The 16,812-nt window shown below is 53.2% G+C and overlaps 1 protein-coding gene across 7 annotated transcripts in view; it reads left to right on the top strand.

Moving 5' to 3' along the window:
• COL27A1 (collagen type XXVII alpha 1 chain) overlaps positions 1-16,812 on the top strand; it is a 157,906-nt gene that overhangs the window by 74,628 nt on the left and 66,466 nt on the right. For 5 of the 7 annotated variants that reach the window (XR_004031412.1, XM_030817678.1, XM_030817679.1 and 2 more), the window contains 10 exons: positions 1,208-1,261; positions 1,953-1,997; positions 5,713-5,766; positions 7,091-7,144; positions 7,774-7,827; positions 10,333-10,386; positions 10,554-10,607; positions 12,279-12,323; positions 13,595-13,648; positions 15,973-16,017. Coding sequence is in view for 6 of the 7 variants with exons in the window: in XM_030817678.1 (XP_030673538.1) it covers positions 1,208-1,261; positions 1,953-1,997; positions 5,713-5,766; positions 7,091-7,144; positions 7,774-7,827; positions 10,333-10,386; positions 10,554-10,607; positions 12,279-12,323; positions 13,595-13,648; positions 15,973-16,017 (513 nt within the window). In the remaining variant the exon portion in view is untranslated. The remainder of the gene's footprint in view (positions 1-1,207; positions 1,262-1,952; positions 1,998-5,712; positions 5,767-7,090; positions 7,145-7,773; positions 7,828-10,332; positions 10,387-10,553; positions 10,608-12,278; positions 12,324-13,594; positions 13,649-15,972; positions 16,018-16,812) is intronic. The other 2 variants (XM_030817680.1, XM_030817681.1) reach the window with 2 other exon arrangements.

Here is a 16,812-nt window from a genome sequence, read left to right on the forward strand (position 1 = left end):
TTTGGGCTGGATGGTTATTCATGGCGGGGGCTGTTCTGTGCACTGCAGGATGCTGAGACACATCCCTGGCCTCTGCCTACCAGATGCCAATAGCACCTCTTAAGTTGTGACAACTAAAAATGCCTCCAGACATTGCCAAGTATTTGCATGTTAAATCAGTTACTCCTGGAAACAAGGCTGGCAGGTACACAGTATTGTACATCCTCACTTGTCACATGAAGAAACTGAGGCATGGAGGCATCAAGTTCCCCCAGTTCACACAATGAGTGAGTCCCAGAGGAGAGTGGGATCCAGTGGTCTGCTGTCCACCGGTTGGACAGAGAATGAAAAATCACATTCCTGCCTGGCTCCTGCTGGAAGGGCCAAGGGGCCTGTGCAGTGGAATGCCCCTGGGGAGAGAGAGAGAGGGACAGTGTGGCGTTTGCAGACGGCAGCTCAGCCTGGCTGAGTGCTTTCCAGAGTCTTCCTTGCAGAGGAAGGAAGGCTCTGGAAAGGCCAGGAGGGGCATCATGGGGACGGCACTCAGCCAGGCTGAGCTGTCATCTGCAAACTGCACACCCGTGAAGGGAACTTGGCTTTCTATGTCGGGAACTCCATTTTTCTCACCTTGGACCGGCTGATCTGATCTGAAGCTGGGTCTCCAACCTGTGGTCCGGGATCTGCCAGCTGATTGTAGTGTCCCACAGGGTCCACCGTCAACCCTGGGATTTCTGGGATCAACAGCCTCACTCCTTACTTGCTGCCCTCCTCAGAGATAGCCAAGCCTCTGGGAAGCAGGAGGTGCCTCCCCTCATGTAGCCGGAGGAGTCAGAACTCCCATTTATGCTGTATTTAACTCTTACAGCAGCTCCCAGGGGACAGATAGAGAGAAAGCCTAAGGGTCCAAAATAGTCAAATGAAAAGCCCTTTGTCCCTGACACGGGGTAAAGAATTAGATATAGGAGAGAAATATTGAATATGGAAAGGAATGGGGATAGGGGAGGGGCAGCAATCTAGAAATGAGCTTGGACAAGGATCTTTATGAAGTTTATTCCAGCACTTTAGTGAAGGTCTCTGAATGAAGAACATTCTAGATTCCAAGATCAATCCTACAGGGTTGCGTCTTCGGAAGCCCAGGCGCAGGGACCTTGGGGATTGTCCCCACCACCCAGGCCAGCCTCCTGTGGGCTGCTGCTCACAGCACCCTCTTCTCTTTCTCTCCCCACAGGGTGACTTAGGAGTGTTGGGTCCGATTGGCTACCCGGGACCCAAGGGCATGAAGGTAAGCAAGGAAGGTACCCCGATTCAGGCCTTGTCCAAGCTGGGCACCCCCGACCCATTTCAGCCCAGAAGGAAGGGTGACCTTAGATGATGCTGGGGGAAGGGAGGATGGCAGGATGCTCAGAGGGGTGCTAGGAGGAAGCTGGGCAGGTCAGGAGCTGTCAGCTCTGGCCTCAGAGCCAGGCATCATCTGTATGTCATTTAGGCCAGACATCCTCCTCTAGCTGAGCATGAGTCTGACATGGTTCCAGGCCTCGGGGCACCGGAAGTCCAGTGGGGGACATCACCAGGGCCATAGAAACTACCATGGCAAACCAGTGAACTCAGCCCATCCCTGAGTGGGAAAGGCATGCAGCAGGAAGGCAGGCCAAGACTGCTAGACCACATCCTAGGGACGACCCAATTTAACCAACGTGCATGTGACACGGCTCATTAAGCCCTTCCCTCCCCACCAGTTCCTTCTTCCTCTGGATTTGTCTGCAGTGCTGTGGTTCACTGCCTCTTCTCATCCACATCTTCAGTCCACACCGGTGCCCTGTGAGATTGGAGTCATTTGCCCCCTTTTACAGATGTGAACACTGAGGTTGGGGGATCTAGCACAGGGTCTTGCAGCAAGTCGTGTTTAAGCCAGGGCTCCTGACTTCTGTGGCCTAGAGTCCCATCACAGCTGGCCTTGGGCCTTTGTCTTGCAGGGACTGATGGGCAGCGTGGGGGAGCCCGGACTGAAAGGTGATAAGGTGATCTGAATACTCCCTTATTGCACTGTGGTTTCTCTGCATGCCACCCCCCTCTCCGCCCGGAGGCTGCTGCTGATTTCTCGCCAGGTCCACTCCCCTGCACTCTTCCTGCCTCTCCTCTGGCCTCCCCTAAATCTGTGCTCCCCAGCTTCTTCTTGGTCACTCTGGGTGGGGCTCAGGCAGATGGTTCTGGGAGCCCGAAAACCTCAGCAGATAGTGCATGAGCATCTGCTGCAGCAAGGAGGGCAGGTATGTCAAGATAGGGCTCTGAATCCAGAGAGCAGAGGTGAGGCCAGCATCTGGGCTTTGAAGGCAAAGCCACAGAGCAAGGAGGGTGGCAGTGAGGGCACAGGAAGAAACAAATCTACATAGATCACCCTGGCATGAAATTGGGAACCCCAGAGAGCGTGTCGACTGGAAATGCAACTCTGAGCCCCTGACCTGCTTCTCCTCCTGCTGCCATGGGGGTGGCTACCCTTACCATGTGTCCTCCGTACAGCCCTGCTGCTGAGCTCTCCCTATCTCACCCTGTGCCAAACCAGAGTTGGAAGTGGGAAGACAGGCCCTGGGGGCCCAGAGCGAAGCAGCTTCTGAATACCAGAGACACAGGGCCCAGCAATTGTGCCCTGCTCTGTGGCCGTCTTCCTGCCTAGCCTCTTCAGACCCTTGGCAAACCAGGACCCCCAAAGGGGGTGCAGGAGGGGTTCAGGGCAACATTCCAAATATCCATGAGACATCCGAAGGACTGACTGCTGCTCAGCCCCTCATGTGGTCAGCTGACACCGCACCTGCCTCTAGGTGCCTCTGCTTCCTCCTACACCTGAGTCATAGGGTCAGGTGCCATGCTGGGCACCATCTGAGTGTACCACATGGATCCACCCATTAATCCTCCTACGCACTATGAAATAAGAAGCTTGCTTGGGCCGGGCACAGTGGCTCACGCCTATAATCCCAGCACTTTGGGAGGCCGAGGCAGGCGGATCATAAGGTCAGGAGTTCGAGACCAGTCTGGCCAATATGATGAAACTCCGTCTTTACTAAAAATACAAAAATTAGCCGGGCGTGGTGGTGGGTGCCTTGTAATCCCAGCTACTTGGGAGGCTGAGGCAGGAGAATTGCTTGAACCTGGGAGGCAGAGGTTGCAGTGAGCCAAGATCGTGCCACTGCACTCCAGCGTGGGAGACAGCAAGATTCTGTCTCAAAAAAGAAGCTTGCCTGAGGCCACACAGCTGGTAAGTAGAGAGTTACCTGGCTCCAGAGACCTCAACTGTGAAGCAGAACTAAGGTCAGAAGGTCAGAGCTGGTGAGACTCTGGGAGGTCACATTTCACAGTGCCTATGTCTCACAGCTGGAGAAACGAAGACCCAGAGAGAGAGAGATTTGCAAGCCCCCGGACTCTTAGAGCATTAGAATTGCTGGGTCAAATGGACATATCCAGATTGTTTTATGCAAGCCTATCCCTGGGTAGCCAGCTGGGTGCCATGCCAACCCCAGTCCTTTCTCTATCTGTTTCTACCTCTTCCATCTCCTCCTGTCATGGCCAAGCCTCCAGCCACAACCCACCTCTGCCCCCCTTGCCCTGCTGTCTGCTCCACCCCTCTGCCAGAGCCCTCCCTCTTTGAAGGGGCTTTCTGATGGAGGCAGGGGGTTCCCCACACCTACCTGTTTATCCCAAGGTTTGAGACATCAGCGCTCTGGAAATGTTGAAGTCATGGACGAGAGAGAAAGGAAGCCGGGGAAAATGAGAGTGTAGGCAGTGAGCTTTTTATAGGCCCCTTTGCGGAGCTGGTCTCAGCTCAGTGTTGCTTCAGGAACATGGAAATAAATGGGTTACATGGAACTCGGCTGGCTTGCTGATGGGAGTTGCCTGGGACATTTAGAGATGTGAAAACTCTGGAAAAAAAAAAGGAGGAGGAAATTATTTTCATGCCCATAGTTTTTAGGAAAATCAAGTGTCTTTAGGGGAAAAAAGATAGGGGGAGAAAGAAACCCCTTTTCCTTTGGTGGGGAGGAGCCTTAAGGCTGTGTTCCGATCAGCCACGCACACTTCCGTGTCCCCTGGCCCTACCCTGGGATGACAGAGCCATCCCTTCATGTTCCAAGGTTGCTCCTGCCTCAAATCCCAGATTTTCCATGACCCAGCCTGGACTCAGTCCCACTTACAAGCGCTTGGCTCCCTCTCTCAGCCTGGAGACGCATTCTGGAAGCAAAGCTCTCGCTCCGAGCCCAGCTCCCTTCAAATTCATTGTCCTGATTTCCTAGGTGCCTTTTAAACTTTCCTTGTTTTTCTGTTTTCACTCTTTTTTTTTCACCCCTTCACTCCTCTCTTGGATATTTAAAAAAAAAAAAAATGTCCTGTGGTTCCCCAAACACCAGGATGTTGTACAGGATTTTCCAAATTGGAAAAACCAAAGTAAGTTCAAAAAAAAAATTTTTTTTAAATTCTGACTTTTGTTCTACTAAGGAAGTTCTTTTGTTAGGTCATGGCCTTAGCCATGTGTGGGTTTTCTACGGTTTTCCATTTTTCCTGAGTTTTTCTCCCCATTATTCCTCTTGCTCCCAGGGATGTAAATGTTTTCTGAATCTTGGGGCCGACAGAGTGTCAGTAATGTCCAACGTGGAGGGCTGGATAGGGTGAGGCGAGGGCTGTGTGAGGTGGTTTCGGCCCTAAGGGGAAGCAGCTCCCAATCTGGACTGCCTGTTCAGAACATGGCTAAAAACAGGGAGAGAGTAGAAGAGGCCTCCAGCAGCCAGAATCAGTGTCACTAAGCCTGTGCAGTACACCATGTTAGAAGACAAACACCCAGACTTAAGTCCAGACCAATTTACTCACTGTTTACACATAGTCTTAACAAGCCAGGAAATCTGATTTCCCATGCTACAGCTGATTAAAATAGTTAATTAGAAGTAGACCAGCCAGGCACAGTGGCTCATGCCTGTAATCCCAGCACGAGGCGGGCAGATCATCTGAGTCCAGGAGTTCAAGACCAGCTTGGGCAACATGGCAAAACTCCATCTTTACTAAAAATACAACAACAACAACAAAAAAATTAGCTGGGTGTGGTGGCACGTGCCCGTAGTCCCAGCTACTGGGGAGGCTGAGGTGGGAGAATCACCTGAGTCCAGGAGGTCGAAGCTACAGAGAGCCAAGATTGTACCACCGCTCTCCAACCTGGGCAACCAGAGTGAGACTCCATCTCAAAAAAAAAAAAAAAAAAAAAATGGACCAAAGCTGCTTGCTTGCCCACAGGAGGAGGAAGTGACAGCTCAGTCTGATGGTGAAAAATATCAAACAGCAGACACAAACACTCTGAAACCACACTGCTGTGGGGCCCTTGCACACGCAGCCCTCACCCCTGTGTGACAACACCCATTGATGATGAAGAGGTTGAAGGATCAAACACTTCATTTGCTCTGCGTCAGTTCTCTAGGCAAGGCCAGTTGACACTGGGCAGTGGGCAGCTTAGCTTCTGTTAGTGGCGTTTTGAGCCATCCGAGCAGCCCCAGGCAAGTCTGCACATCGGCCAGCTCACCCTCCGCCACCGCCTGCTTTCCTTGCCAGGGGCCCGTCCTTTCCTCTCACAAGTCTGCTGCTGGCCGGATCCGACTTGGGAAACAGCCTCGGCACAGCTGTACCTTGCCAGGGGGTCTGTGGGGGAGGCTTCCAGAGCCCACGTGGCCTCCATTGTAACCTTCTTTGCTGGTGTGTACTTAGGGTGAACAAGGGGTTCCAGGTGTGTCAGGAGATCCCGGATTCCAAGGAGACAAGGTAATTGCATGACATTTTCTCCTCCCCCTGCCCCTGCCCCTGCCCTGCTGTTCCCCTGGTCCTGGCTTCCTTCCTAGGGCCTATCATGAGCAAGGACCCACCTGTGAGACAGCTGCCTTTGAAATAATCCAGTCTTCTCCATCCTTGATCCACTCGTCATCTCTTCCTTGGACTTTACAGTGACCTTTTAACTTATTTCTGGACCCCAGCGTCTTGCTTTCTCTCTTTCTTCCTTACTGCTACCCAATTGTTCTTCTGAGGGCAAATCTCTGCTCTCCGCTCACACACCATCCATGGCTCCCTATTGCTCTCAGAATGACACCCTGGCTCCCTAACCAGACATCGGGACCCCAGTGAGTGAATCTCTCTGATACTCTCCTGCTCTCCCCCTTACAGCCCTGCACTCCAGCCCCACTGAACCGCCTGCCATGCGCCTCTGTACACACACACACAGACTGCTACCCGCCCGGGACCCCCCCTCCACCCAGCCTCTCCACACCACCCTGCTCAGAGGCCGTTTTCCCCACCTGCTCAGAAAGTGGCCATTTCCCTCTCTAAGTGCCCTGAGAGGCATGTCCTCTCTTCACTGGTGGTGCCACCTTTCTCCTCTGATTTTGGGGGACTTGTACTGAGTCCCCTGCCGGACAGTGGGTTCCCTAAGAACAGGCTCCAGACTGCCCTGATGGAGCTCGGCTCGGGGTCCTGCCCTTGATCGTGAATATTTAGGATAAGGTTGAGGGAGTAACTGGCCTTACAAAGTGACATATTGACTATGGGATCAAACTGAGGTGGCCTTGACTTCCAGAGCCTAGCTGTGGGCCTGCTGAGACTGGCTCCCCTTTGCCTGTGTCCGGCATCATGTGGCCACATCTGGAAATCTCCCGGCCAGTCAACGAGGCCCAGATGTTGGCCAGCTCTCCCTCTTCCTCTTCCCTCCCTCCTTGCTGGCGTGTCCTGACCCAGCCTTGGTATCTCCGGGTTGTGAACCACAGCAGGCCTGGCTCTTCCCCTACTGGACCCAGTCTCCAGAGTTCCCCAGGAGTCAGAGGAACCGCAGAGCCTGCGTGCAGCCCCAGGGTCCCTGATTCTTCCTGGTGAGGACAGGGGCTGCTGTTTGATGTTAGCATCTCCTGGGGCCCAGCCTATAGGGGTGTCAGGCAGGTGTGATCCAAGCCGGAGCCTGCAGTAGGGAAAGGAAGGAAGGAGCTGATCCTCCTCCAAGGCGGGCGTTCTCTGGGCCTGGGACCAGCAGGAGGACTGAGCAGCTGTTCACCTGGCCATTTCTCTTCCTCACTAACCCCAGCCTGCTCTGGATCTCTTCCAGGGGAGCCAGGGGTTGCCAGGGTTCCCCGGTGCACGGGGGAAGCCAGGGCCTCTGGTAAGTACCTGCTCCTCCAGCACCCCCAAACCTCACACTCTGCAACTGATTATGGAACGTGGCTGGGGACACCTTCACCTCCAAGACTTCATTTTCTCCTGCAGCAGAGCTCCTGGGGGCAAGCAGGGCAGGGCAGGAATGGGATGTGCTCATTTCACAGAAGAGGATACTGTGAGAGGCTCAGTAGCTCACCCAGCTTCAGGGGCAGGCCTCATTTGCCGACAAAGCTCTGATGAGGATCTGGGGTTCCTGATGCCTTGTAAACAATAGTGATGTTATCAATTACAGCAGTGGCTGTCATTTATTGAGTGTCTCTGTGCAGCAGACCCTTTCTGAACTATGTTTCTTTGAAGGCTGCCAACTACCCCAGGAGTTAGGGAATTAATATTGCTCCCATTTTACAGATGGGCAAACTAAGATTCCGAAAGTTGAAGTGACTTGCCCAGGGTCCCGTGGTTAGTAAGTGCAGGAGGCAGGGTTTGAATGGTAGCTCCTTCTAGTTGTCCAGGCAGATTTCATGCACATGCTTCTGAACTTTCCAACCACCCACAACCAGCGGGGGAATGCAGGGGGTTCATGGAAGGTGGGGCCCCCACCCCTGCCTGCCTGCAACCTCTTCTCTTCCACAGGGCAAAGTTGGAGACAAAGGATCCATTGGGTTTCCTGGGCCCCCTGGACCCGAGGTATGTGATGCCGCATTTCTCTGTGTCTGGCTGCAGCTGGGACTCCATCTTGTCCTTGGGAAACTGAGGCCCAGAGATGGGGAAAGACTTGCTTTAGGTCACACAGGATATGAGAGATGAGGCTGAGAGGAGAAATTCCTAGATCAGCAATCATTTATTTTCCCCTTCTGCTCTTCTGCTCTTACCCAGGGGCTCTCAAAAGTCAACAGGGACAAAAAGCTGGCCTCAGAGTCCTCTGCCAACTTTGTGGCCACCACAGCTTTGTGATTCATGAAAGCCCTCTGTGCGCCACTGTCTGGCCCCTCACAGTAGCTTCCCACATTCTCCATTCAGAGTTCCCTCTCCAAGCCCTGGAACTTTCCTAGCCACCCACAGCCACTCTGGAACGGTTCAGGGCTCAGAGCTGCCAGGTGTGCGGAGCAGGAGGTAAATGCAAAATTCGGGCTTTTGAATGAAGAGTGAGAAATAAGGATAGATTTAGCAATTCATATAATAACTCTAGTCGAGTAAGGAGAGATCCTGAGGGTTTCTGATGCGTGTGATCATTGGCATAGGTAGGCTACACCTGAATGATCAACTCGGAATTCACACGTAAGGGAGCGAAGCAAGCTGGCTGGGTTCTCTTTGACCCCCCTCTCTTTAACATGGGTCTCGTGTCTAGAGAGCTGGGCTGAGCAGGAGCCAGGGCTGTTGTCCCTCTCAGGATCATCGGCACCCAGGCCAACCCCAGTTGGAGCCCCCCACCCACAACTCCCCGGCCTCCAGGTCTTGCTCACCTATGAGGTCTCTGCACCCAAGACAAAAGTGTGGCTCTGCGGATAGGCTGGACCCTTCCAAAGATCACTTCTGCTATCACTCGGATGGATGAGGAAATGTTTCCTAAAAGCTACAAGTTCTGACTTTCCACTATGTTGACTTTGGCCATGACACAGTCCTATCTTTAGACAAATGGACTTGGCCTCTCCTCCATGGCCCCAATTCCCTCTTCTGGTCACTGGAAAAAGGCTTTTCTGAGAGTCCAGCTTTCCCAGCATTCTGGCCCGTGAGGGTGGAAGGCATGCTCCCTCACACTTATTAGGCACCTCCTGGTGCCAGGAGGCTATGTAGTGTCCTCGAGATGAGAACTTGCTGAATCGCCACTACAGCCGCATGAGGGAGATATTACCACCACCAGTTTACAGTTGAAGGAACTGAGTCACAGAGCAGGAAAGTGGCTTCCTCAGGGTCACTCCACTATGTAGGAGCAAATAAGGTCTGCTTTGGCCCTCTCCTGGGTCCCTGGACAATTTAACCATCAGACTCTCCCATCTTTGTGTTCTGTTTTGATTGGCTGACTCTGTAGCTGGGGGATAGCTCTGCTCAGCTGAAGGCGGAAGCTGATAAGCGCAGAAGCTGATAAGCGTGTCAGCACCCTGTCTGCTTCTTTCCCTGAGACCATGGGAGGGAGCTCCAGCTCTCCAGCACCCGGGTGAATTATCTCTCACTCATCAATGGGTTAGATGCGAGCGAGCATCAGGATTTGTTCAGCATCCCGACTGCCAAGTTCTCACTTAGAGATGGGCCCGCCCCAGGCAGACTTCTTTCCCCAGAGTACAGGACCCAAAATCATTTTGGATGCAGATTTTTACTGAGCACTTGCAACTTTGCTGGTTCCATTTAAACTTAAGAATAGCCCTGTAAGGGAGGTGTTATGGGCACCGTTTTACAGATGAGGAATCTGAGGCCCAGAGAGGCTAAGGAACTTGCTCAGGGTCACACAGGAGGAGGGCAGGGCTCTGGGAACTGCGTAACAGGTCTCCAAATTGTGCAAAGACCACTGTGGGGAGAGGGAGTCCCTGTGCTCTGTGGGGCCCTAAGGAGGAGCACGAGGATATTGCAGGGAAGGGAGGTGATTCCGCTCCATGTGGGAAGAACCTTCTATTGTACAGTCATCATAGGAGAATGGCCCTCATCGGGAAGCAGGGAGCCCCCATGGGTGGAGTGGGGCAGAGTCCAACACATGTGGCCAAGATGTAGGAAGGACTTCAGCTTACGATGACTGGAGCTGAGGTTGATTAAATCAGTGCTTTTCAATGCTTTCAAAGTCACAGCAAACCCAGAAAATCATCCTCTCTGCAGGATTACTGCAGTCAAAAGACAAGACTTCTCAGGGCAAGGCGTGGCTGGCTCTGGGGAGCAATGTCCCCAGACACCCATAATTCTGACCCCGTAGCAGCACCCGATTTGAGAAATAATGACCTTGACTGTGACCTTCCATGTTACAACCTTAATGCTTTCCTGCACCATCCAGTGTATTATCTGAGCAACTCTCTGAAGTGTCAGGGCTGGAACCATGCACCCTGTTTTAGAACTGAGGACTGTGGGATCAAGGTGGTTAACTGACCTGCCTGGGATCCCATCCCAGCAGGATGAGATGGAAACCCGGTCAGTCTCCCTGCAAGACGCATACCCGTAGCACTCCCTTCACAGCCCCCGTGGGTGACCCTGCTCTCTGCTTCCCCTCAGGGATTCCCAGGAGACATCGGCCCCCCTGGCGACAACGGCCCAGAAGGCATGAAGGTGAGTACCTGCCCAGGGCAGCTCCAGTTGGAGGAGCAGACAGCTCTGCAGAAACCACAGGCCTCAAGGGCTGGCTGCCTGGCTTGGAAGCAGGGGGTGCCTTGCCAGCCTGTGATGGAGATGGAGGTACCGCCTCTGAGACTCCCTTTTTGTTCCCTTCTCCCCAGGGTAAGCCTGGAGCCCGAGGCCTGCCGGGACCCCGTGGGCAGCTGGGGCCCGAGGTGAGACTGTCTGGCCCCGCTCCACTGCCCATCCTAGCCTGATTGCAGCCCCCAGCCTGCCCTGTCCTGGGTACTGAAGGCCTTAGCTGGGGCTGGAGCCCCCTCAGCCAGGACACCACCCAAGGCTTCCCCAGACTTATCCACCAGCTCATCCTATACAGCCCTGCCCCATGCCCCTTCCAGGGACCTTCTCTGCCCTGCTGTCACCTGGCAGGGTGGCTTCCCCGCACCCTCCCTGCCCTGCACCCTCGTCACCCTAGAGTTTTCTTTTGCAGAACTACTGCCAATGCCATGCTCATTGTAGCAGTTTATCAGGGCATTAATGGGGCAGTAGGAATTGTCAGCCCCATTTTACAGATGAGGCCACTGAGGCCCAGAGAGGAAAAGAGACTCAGTCAGGTCTTATGGTTAGTAGCAGGCAGGGCCGCAATGGGAACCCAGGTCTGCTTGAGCCCAAAGCCTATGACATACGTCCTATGCTGTCAACTCTGTGCTTCCTGGGAGTGGCCTGGGGTCACCTCCAGAATATTACAATGACTTTCACAGTTAGTTAGTGGCAGAGCGTCGATTTGCTTATTTATGTGCACTTGACGAAGTGGGTTGGGAGGGGTCTCTATGGGGCTGTTGGAGCACCAGGTGGGCACTGAATGGGTGGGCCCCTGATTTTGCCCTGTGCACGAGGCCATTCTTAGCCTTCCCGTGCCCCACCTACCTTAGCTCAGGCGCCAGGCCCCCGTGACACACAGCCCTGGGCTGAGGGTGCGGGAAGCCCAGATTCACCGCGACCGCAGGCGGGCATCCAGCTGACATGGATCCCTTCTTGGGCTGGCTCTGGGTCTGGCGGGGTCCCAGCGCTGGCTCTGGGAGCCACCACGTGGAGCTGCTTTCCTGGAAGCTGGGGGAAAGGAGCTGGGGGGTGGCTTTGGAGGGAGCCCCTTGGTCAGGCCTGGCATGCCGGAAGGAGCCCATTAGGAGGCTGCCTGAGCCTGTGGGGGTGGGGAGCACCTGGAGAGTCTCATGGGCCAGAAGCGCGAAGGAAGGGGAGAGGAGGGAACGGCACCAGCCACATGCTTCTGTCTACACTCACATTACCACTCAAGAAAGCCCTATGTATGCCTCCCACTTGTTCACATCTTCATTCATTCATTCATTCATTCATTCACCAAACACCTCCTAGACACTGCACCATCCCGAGTGATGTTTGGGGGTGGCTGCAAGAAAGAATAAGGCATCATTGCTGACCTCCAGGAACTCAGCTGAAGCCACTTATTGTATTTGAGGATGATCTTCTCCAATCTGGGAAACTGAGACACAGTGAGGCTGAGGTCTGCCAGTGAGCAAATGGCAGAACTCAGAGCCTACATCTTTGAGCTGCAGTTTGAGGCCCTGTTCCTCACAGCACACAATGGGGTTTAACGCTCATGCCCAGGACTTCCATGAAGCCTAGAGTCTCCATTCACTGGAAGTCACTGTGTAGCCTGGCCTCTAGGCCATGGCCAGTGGAGCCTCTGCCCTGGGTGGGGCCAGGCAGGTGGGCCAGGCATGCTGTTTCTCTTTGTCCAGGAGGGTGCTCCTCTGTCCCTCCCTTTCCCTCCATACAGGACAAGATCTCTGCAAGTCCAACTGGATTAACTTTCTCCTTTTTTCCTCTCTCGTGTCTCCCAATTCTAGGGAGATGAGGGACCCATGGGGCCGCCAGGGGCCCCTGGCTTGGAGGTGAGTGTCACTGGCCTGGGGTAGGTGGCATTCATGGGAGCTGAGCCAGCTGTGCACAGGCAGGGCAACATCTGGCCAGTGCTCCAGAGGGAAGTCATCAGTGAGGGCCTTGGACCAGCCAGAGAGAGAACTAGGACAGACCCCAACGGAGAGAGACAACAGCCAGGAAACTGACTGTCACTGCCCACCTCCTATGTGCCAGGTGCTTCATGTCAGTATTTATTCTCCTTGATTCTCCCATGACACAGGATTGCTTTCCTTGGTTTCAATAGAGAAGAGGCAAACGAGAGTGAAGGCTTTAGCTCAACATCTCACAGCCAGGCAGTGGGGACGCCCTGCCTGGGCCCTCAGTCCGAGCCCTCTGCACTCTTCCAAGCTGCCTTCCCAAGGTCACTTGTCCTACACCCCCTCTTGATCCCAGCCATTGCATAAACCAGCAGCTCATGAAATTTCTGGTATCCAGAGCTTTTTGCACTCTTAAAAATGATGGAAGACCCAAAGACCTTTGTTTGTGTGGGTTACACCTACTGAGATTAGTAATTAAAACCAAGAGACTTTAAATGTATTTATTCATTCATTGAAGATTAATCATAAACTCATTTCTTGTTGATAAAAATTATACTTTTAGGAAAATTCACTCTATTTTCCATAGCAAAATGATTGAGTGGAAAGAGTGGCATTGTGTTACCATTTTTGCAGATCTCTTTAATGTCTGGCTTAATAGAAGTCAGCTGGCTTCTCAACTCTGCTTCTGCATTCAATCCACTGACAATATCGCGCGCCATGCAGCCTCGGGAAGATGCCACTTACATTCACCAGAGTGAGAGTGACAAAGGCGAATGACATCTTAGTGTTATTACGAAAATCATTTTGACCTCGTGAACCTTCTGAAAGGGTCTCCGGGACCCCTGGAGTCCTCAGGCCACACTTTGAGGACCACTTGCATAAACTGTTCCTTCCCTGCACCCCTGATCATCTGCCAAGTTCCTTCCTTTCCCTCACTCCCTGAAGGCAGGTGTCATCTTCCTCATTTACAACAAGAAGACCAACCCAGGGATTGGGGAGGCTTCCCTGAGTTCCCGTAGCTGGAAACCCTGCCTGTATTCCAGGACAGCTGGCCACCTGGTGGACTCAGGGTTCTATGCCCCTGTCCACCAGGGTACATGGCTCTCTACAGCTATGGATACCCTGTGCCAGGTCCTTGGAGCCCCTGGACCCCAGCCATGTTGTCCCTGCCCAGCTTCTCCCACTTACCTGTCTCTCTGTTGCAGGGTCAGCCTGGCAGGAAGGGGTTTCCTGGGAGACCCGGCCTGGATGGCGTGAAGGTGAGGGGACCTGGAGATCCCTGGGGACAAGAGGAAAGAGGGGATCCTACATATTTGGGCCCCAAGTCAAGCCCCAAATCCCATGGCCAGTTGTGAAAAGGGAGAAAAAAATTGGTTCCCATTTAGAACAAAGTATTGGTAAAGGAGAAAAAAAATGGACATAACCTAAGTGTCCAACTGTAGGGGATTGTTCAAGTAGTGGGATATAGTGCAGCCACCCTAGTTGGTGTTTCGGGCTATTTTACAAGATGGGAAGATGCCTGAATATGGGCTGGGGGTGGTGGAGGAAGCAGGTTATAAAAGGGAATGCTCAAGTGTGAGCCTGTGGCAGGGGCTGGGTTGCACCATTTCTGTTTTTTTCTTTTTTCTTTCTTTTTTTTTTTTTTTTTGAGATGGAGTCTCCCTCTGTTGCCAGGCTGGAGTGCAGTGGTGTGATCTCGGCTCACTGCAACCTCTGCCTCCCAGGTTCAACTGGTCCTCCTGCCTCAGCCTCCCGAGTAGCTGGGACTACAGGCATGCAGCACCACGCCCAGCTAATTTTTTTTTGTATTTTTAGTAGAGATGGAGTTTCACCATGTTGACTGGGTGCAGTGGCTCACACCTGTAATCCCAGCACTTTGGGAAGCCGAGGCAGGCAGATCACGAGGTCAAGAGATCGAGACCATCCTGGCCAACATGGCACCCTGTTTCTTTATGCACAGAGCAGAGGCTAGAAAGTGGACAGGGATTATCTCTGGGTGATGGGACAACAGGAGATTTTCATTTTCTTCTGTGGGCCTCTATATTTTCCCTATTCTGAATAATAAATAGGTAGTACATATATTAACAGGGTTTTAAAAAAATGTTATCAAAAAAGACCTAGCCCAAGATAGGAGAGTAATGATCCTCAGCCCATGGACAGCCTCACTTAATAGTTCCCCAAGGACTCCCCTTGAGTTGGAGTTTTCCCAGCCATTCTGGGCAAAAGATTGTCAGGTCAAGTTTACAGATGGGCAAACCCACAGGAGGTTAGGACAGAGCCGGGGGGAGCCCAGGTCATCCATATCTCCCTCCCTTCTGGGGAAATGACCCACTTATCTGTCCTGGCCCCTCTAGTTTTCATGAGGTCCAGGGAGGAGCTGAAGGGGGAGGAGACTCCACCCAGGCTTGCAGTAAGCCACATCCATGTATGCGCCAAACTCCTGGCTAGCCCGAGCCCATGTCCTGCCGACTGAGGTTTCGGCCTCTCTCCCTCAGATACCAGTTGGGTTTCTGTGGTGGGAGCGGTGACATCGTCTGTGTGGATTTATCCCACAGGTCTGCTGTGGGGAGACCAGGGCAGCTGTGGCCGCCTGAGGAGCAGGAGCCACCTCAGCATGGGACAAAACAGACAGACAAGGCCGAGATAGGCCACCCAATGTGAAAGTGGGACAGAGCCTTGAAGACAAATGAGTCTGATTTCCCTTCTTTATAGCTGGGGAGGCTGAGCCCAGAGCAGAGATGGGACTCACCCCAGCCACCGGTGAGCTGGTGGCAGAGCTCTGGTGTGTTGAGGTCTAGGACCCTGGTGCCCTGACGTCCCATTTCTCTGCTCTTCCTGAGACAGGGCAGCCTGATGCAGTGGGAATGTGCATTCTTTTTTTTTTTTTTTTTTTTTTGACAGTCTCGCTCTTGTCACCCAGACTGGAGTACAGTGGTGCAATCTCGGCTCACTGCAACTTCCACCTCCTGGGTTCAAGCAATTCTCCTGCCTCAGCCTCCCCAGTAGCTGGGATTACAGGCATGCAGCACCATACCCAGTTAATTTTTGTATTTTTAGTAGAGACGGGGTTTCTCCATGTTGGCCAGGCTGGTCTCGAACTCCTGACCTAGGTGATTCGCCCGCCTCGGGTTCCCAAAGTGCTGGGATTACATGCGTGAGCCACTGCACCTGCCCCAGAATGTGCATTTCAGCCGGGCAGACCAAGGATTCGGTTCTAGCCCTACCTCTGGCTCACTGTGTGACCTCAGGCAGGTCACTTCACCTCTCTGGGTCTCATTTTCCACCTCCACAAAATGCAGTGGGCTTCTGAAGGACCCAGATGAGACATACGCATCCGGGTGCTGAGTAAGCCAAGGCCCCCTTAGAGGCAGTGGGTGACTAGAGTCGTGTCTGCCTGAGGTTCTGTCCAAGTACCCCTTTGACTCTGCCCATTTGTTGGGGGTCTCCAAGGCCACACACTGGAGATAAGATCCCTGGTTCATCCCCACTAATGGCAACTAAGGCCAGCAGGCCTGGGACTTCCCCAGGAGGTCTAGACTTTCATCTCCCATCCCAATCCATCCTCCTCTTTGTCTCTTTGCAGGGGGAACCAGGGGATCCTGGTCGGCCGGGGCCTGTGGGAGAGCAGGTTAGTTAGCAGCGGTCTCTGAATGAGTGGCTCCATTTATTGGGCCCTTACTCTGTGCCAAGCCCTTTGCCCTCCTCGTGTAATTCTCAGAACAACTCCAGAGGTAGGTTCAGTCCTCTACCCCTTTCATGGATGTGGACGGTGACCCTCAGAGTGGGGAAGTCTGTAAATGAGAAAACTGTGGATCATAGTCACGACAGCTTTTCCCCACAGCCTGACTCTACACACAGGTTTTTGGTGCATTTGCCCAAAGAGGTTATGTGACTGCTCCCCCAGGACATTAAAACTGGAGGAGCCCTTGGCAGTCGTTGCTCGTGTTCCCATCAGCTTATAGATCCAGAAGCCAAAGGCCAGAGAAGTGTTACCACTTGCCAAGGGCCCTTGGTCTAGGCATCCCTAAATTATATAGAAGATGAAATCCAAACCAGTGGCTCTGGCTGGTTGAGAAGCTGGGTCAAGGTCTGAAGAAGAGAAGAGGTTGCAACTAGTCATTAAAATGGAGGTTTGAGAGTTGTGACCTTCAATTAAAGTCCAGAGAAACAGCTCTGAGTGATGGGCAGATGGACAGCTTCAGTCCTTCCTGCCCAGCGTTGGGGCCTCCTGAAAGCTTAACCTCTGGGCTCGAAGGTGGAGAGGTGTTCATCTCCTCCACTCCTTTAAATACGGAGCTCATTCCTGGAAGGGGCTTTCTCGAGCCGGAAGGACTGATGCTGGGGATGGCCGTAGAGGAATTTGGCTGCACCACGAAACCCCATCAGTGGCGTGAGAGTCACACACGATGGGCTTCCTCACCAG

Source organism: Nomascus leucogenys, chromosome 8, assembly GCF_006542625.1.
Source record: "Nomascus leucogenys isolate Asia chromosome 8, Asia_NLE_v1, whole genome shotgun sequence".
NCBI lineage: Eukaryota > Metazoa > Chordata > Mammalia > Primates > Hylobatidae > Nomascus > Nomascus leucogenys.